General features: G+C 37.7%; 1 protein-coding gene across 1 annotated transcript; it reads right to left on the bottom strand.

The window, feature by feature from the left end:
- Nucleotides 1-469: 469 nt before the first annotated feature.
- FBXO5 (F-box protein 5) lies at nt 470-4,299 on the bottom strand. Its single transcript, XM_053293157.1, has 4 exons — nt 3,650-4,299; nt 2,786-2,876; nt 1,804-1,986; nt 470-1,350 (listed from the first exon to the last, which is right to left on the bottom strand). Exons 1-4 carry the CDS (start codon nt 4,297-4,299, stop codon nt 1,099-1,101), a joined length of 1,176 nt encoding a protein of 391 aa, XP_053149132.1. The 3' UTR covers nt 470-1,098.
- Between the last annotated feature and the right edge of the window lie 841 nt (nt 4,300-5,140).

Genomic DNA, 5,140 nt, shown 5'->3' on the forward strand with positions numbered 1-5,140 from the left:
TGTGTGTGTAAGTCAGTTCCTCCTCAGCCCACACATCTCCACCGTTTTTGAAAGCATAGCAGAGATTTATCTTGCCTTCTGCAGAAGAACTTACATCAGATTCTGTGCTGCTCAAACTTTTAAGAGTATACAGTGCCCTGCTATGATCCATCTTGGTGTGGGCACAGCTGCATATGTGGAGTTGCCTTATTCCCGCTCTCGTTGGTCTTCTGCACACTTCATAATACAGTGGCCTTTGAAAGAAGTGCGAGGCTGTGTATTCTTTATATAGTCACTCTGTCTTCCCACTCCTCACTAAATTATCCAAGCCTTTCCAATGGTCAGTATACTGAAATGCATGCACACAAAGGACCTGTGGAGTGTGGAAGGATGCCTGCCAATCTCTCCCCTATGCATGATGTTTCACCCATGCAAGGATGGACATGTCATATGCAATTTATGTGCTATGATATACAAATGAATATTGATATGCATTTATAAAGTCAAATTTATTTTTCAGGAAAAAAGGACAAGACAAATATTTAAGTATTTACAAGTATATACATAAAGTTCCAAACAGGATTTGGAGAAATGTAGAGGAGAAACTAGTCATCAGGATTGGTCAATTAAATATTTTAGGCTGCAAATACCAGCGGTATAGGTTTATATACCCGAGTGCATGAAAAATACATTGGAAACCAATAGTGGATATGCGATCTAATTCCACTTAAAAGCATTTCCTCCCAGAAGGCATGAAGTCAGAGTACATAATTAAAACAAAGCTCATTCCTTAAAATAGTTTACTCTGCCTTCATTTCCTACATGTACCATAAAATTTTACTGACCAGCTTACTTGCCATAATAACCAAGCAAGCCTAACCTTCCCCGCCCCTGTACACATATGAATACTTTAAAGTTCTACAGAAAATCTTTTTTAAAGGAGGTAGATAGGACATTTAGTTCATTAAAAACATTAAACCTTTTAAAAACTATAACTACTGAAAAAAACTCCAAGATATTTTTTAAAACTTTTGCTATAAAAAACCAGTACTTTCACAGTGACTCTTCTTCTGGGCCTTCAAATCAAGTGTTAAGTTACACTAGTTTATCCTAAACAATTTATAATCTCTGTAAATTCTGTTTGCTTTTTTTGGTACCAGGAAGAGGTCCTAGTCTGGAGCTTGATTTCAAAGGCTTTCCAGTTGCGCAGTCCTTGGCACTGTGGTAAGTGCATAAGCACTTTGTGCAAAAGTCAAAGCCACAGCTTTCACGTATGCAAATTGCCCTGTGTAGATGAGAATCATATTTTGAGGGGGAACCACAGCGATGGCAGACTTTGAGGCTTTCCGTATTTTTCAGTGTCTTGGCAACCTGTTGAAAAAGACACATTTAAAGATCATTTTCCTTCCCTAAATTAACATGTTTTTCCAGCTTGCTTTCCCAGTCGAAAAAGGAACTATGGTCTTCTCTAGTTCCAGGTGGCAACATCCAAAGTGAAATCAGAGCCTGGTATGCTGTTAAGTATGGTCTAGCTTCACATACTTAAATACAGATTTGCCCAAGCTTAATTAGAATTTTCTGTGAAATTGAATCATTGTGACTGAAGTTGTTAGTAATAATGTGGCAGTGACTGGACACCACTGAAAGACATTTAATTGATTTATATACCACCCTGCCAAAAATGGCTCAGGGCGCTTTACATCAAAATAAAAACAACAATTAAAATAAAAACTAAATCAGTTAAACAATTAAAATTACTAAAATTAAAATAATTTAAAACCAGCATTAAACATGTAAACACGCTGACAATTAAAAATGTATTACCTCAGAAAATTGTGTGTGTCGACTGTAAGAAGAAATATTATGAGTGCTCTGGTCGATCACCTTGGTTCTAGATACTTTTTTAGATGAGCTGTTTTGTATGGTTCCTACTTTCTGAACAAGAGTTAATGCTTCTCGGTGAAGAACATATCCTCTTGTATCAGCTTGTTTGCAGGAGTTTGAATTCTGTTAAGAGAAGGAATTCTTATTAAGACAGCTTAGTTTGGAAGAACAATATGCTTCATATATAAATGAGAAGTTCCCTAGAAGCAAAGGTTGGAAAGGGACATTTATCACACATTAAATGTGTGAGCAATGCAGACTTGCATATACTCAGGCTACACTCCTGTGCACAAAAGCAAGTACTACTGAACTTCCTTTTGGGGCATACCCTTTTTTGTTACCTAAAACTCACGCACTTCAAACCTGTTATGTTTACTTACAAATAGTTTAAGAAAAGAAATTGCCAAGTGATGAGTACATGTTGTGGAAGGAAGTTTCAAACAAAAGTTGGAGAGAATAGGTAGTCAACTGAGGAAGCAGATGTGCTGATGGCACAGCTCCAAGGCAGTGAAGTGAAGGTCTTTTGCAGGAGCCAAAAAGCTCAGACACAGAGAAGGGACAAAGCCAAAGGCACTCATCCCAAGCTTTTGGTCAATTGCAGCAGCAGGAAAAACTACAGAAGTTCTTCAAGAAGTTAAACAAGGATCTCAGCCCTTCTCTGAGTTCCCTGGTACATCCAGAGCACTCTGGGAGGGGTTGGTTGTGACTACAAAATAGCAGCTGGCTAGCAAGCCAAGCCAAAGTTTGTGGACTCCTGAGAAAAGTGAGCAAGTTTCCTTAACCAGATTTATTATAGATCAGAAGCTTATAAGAAACTATATTTTCATGGTGCCTATTCCAATTTCTAAATGCTTCAGTAACAGGATTTATTACTCCTTTCAAGATGGATACAGTTGATAAGGGGGAAGTTATGAAAACTTACAGAAAGGTATTTTAGTGCTTTGCTGTATATCTGGAAAGCCCACTTGTCATCCTGTAGAATTTTCTTCCAGGTTGTACTCACTTTGGCCACACTGTTGTGAAAACAAACAACTCAAGTTATAAAAGAAACATCCTATCCCATCACTTGACAAAATACACTTCTGCCAATATGCCCAGCATTACACCAGATGGTGCACTGAGGGAGAAGGACAAAACGTGTCTATCACATGGGGCCAGTGGTCAAAGTAGCTTCCAAACTGGTCAAGATAAAAGTAAAATTCAAGTTTTGGTATCGCGATTAGGACAATACAGAAGCTAAACAAATTCCTGTTCTATTCTGAAATTGTTTCAGTTTAGAATAAATGAAAATTAAGAGGATGGATAAGAGTCACTGTTTAACTATAGGAACATGATTTGCTTTTCTATCAATGCCTTCAAAAATTACACATAAAGATTGTTATTCTGATGCATTTGTGAAAGTCAAAGTTCTCTTCAGGATTGAATTTCAGCCTCACAAATATCTATAGCTAGAGCACTGTGAGCAGAAGAAAAATTAACACTTCTCCAGTGCTGTATATGAGTAGCTTAGCCCCTGTACAAGCTATGCGTACAGTTATTCTTCACGCAGCATTCTTGTGAGCCCTTTTGGGACAGGAATCCATTCTATTGACTGATAGATTATTTCTCTATGTAAACCACTTTGGAAACTTTTGTTGAAAAGCAGTATATAAATATTTTGTTGTTGTTGCATGAAGAAAACTAGAAACTATTGCTGCTAGAATCTCTGGACCTTGACCAAAGCTCTTATAGTTAATAGGTCAAGACTTATTTTTCTGACAATGAACACAAAATTAAGTGAACTCACTTTATCAAGTCCATATCACTGAGGTGTCTTAAGATGTTTGTTAACAGATGTCTGTATTCTTTGTGGAACAGTTCCCCAAGAATATCCAATCTATCAATTCCCATTTTTCTGCCAATTAGATTTGTAAATCCTATACTTCCCCTGGAAACCATCTTGTCTAACAAAGCAGCCCATGACTTTGGATTTCTTTTACTAGTTTTTTTCAATGTGGAACAAACAAGTTTCTCAAAATGGAGAACTGGAAGCAAATGCTTTTTCTGACTGAGATTATGATTTGGTGTAACAATGAGGTTTCCCGCCAATGGCAAAGTATCATCATGTTGAGTCAATTCATGTTGATTGCCCAGCATAGATGAATATCCACTGTCTTCATTTTGATTGTCCATTTCATTGGCACTCCCAACACGCCTCCATACTTGTTGGTTTTCTTTGTTATGTACAGGTTTTCCTTCAGTTTTGATGCTGACATTCTTGGGGCTTCCGTGATGCAGGTTATTATGCAATCGCCTCTGATGCTCTTTAGCACAGTCTTTGCAAAACTCATCATCATAATTAGGAACACAGGATTCTTCTGATCTTGTGTCTGTTCCAGCTGGCTTTAAAGGTGAAAATCCAGAGTGAACATGGTAACAGTTAAAATCACGTTTCATTTTCAGAGTGTAAGGGGATTGCTTTAATTATTTCTGATCAGTATCCTAAAAGAAATACAAAAAGTGTTAGCCTTAACATCTGCACAGCTATTGCTACAAAAGATACTGTTAGATTTGCCTTCAGGTAATTTTAATTGCCAGAATATTTCCATGATATAGTTTCCAAGATAGACGGAATTAATTTGGAAAGCTTCAGGATGATGGCAAATTAACATGTATTAGACCATGTGACCCTGAACTGAATATTCTTCTGTTATGATGCTAAGCCATTAACATCCAGCCACCCAAACCACAGGCTTCCTCCTGCTTTTTCCAGCTGGGTCCCATGGAAAGACCTGTTCTGCTTTCCCAAAGGGTATTAGAAGGCCTTCCTTCAACAATACTGGGGTGGGGGGGAGTTGGACGAAGAAGCCTTTTTCCAAGTCTAATCAGCAATAGAACCTAGGAGTGATCAATAAGAATACAACTGATGTCCTTGAACTGCATGTAGATAACCTTACTTTTCTTAAGCATTGCACTGAATAGCAAGGAAGGTCAAAATCTGAAAGCTCTTCTCTGGCATTATAGAGTGGGAATTGCATCTTGCAAAGAACTGACAACATGGGCTTAACATTACACATATTTATAAAAGCAAAAGGGTCACATGGAAGACTGCACTACTTATACATGCTGAGTAGCAAGAGATGTGCATGCTTGGGTGACAGAATCTTTCACATTATTGAGAAGGGTATGGGTGAGAAGCAAGTTTCCCTGGAGAAATCAGAAGAAATATTTGCCTATATGTATTTATTTATAATACTCATATACCACTTTTCAACAGAAACGGTTCTTTCTAGGGCAG

Source organism: Hemicordylus capensis, chromosome 1, assembly GCF_027244095.1.
Source record: "Hemicordylus capensis ecotype Gifberg chromosome 1, rHemCap1.1.pri, whole genome shotgun sequence".
Lineage (NCBI taxonomy): Eukaryota > Metazoa > Chordata > Lepidosauria > Squamata > Cordylidae > Hemicordylus > Hemicordylus capensis.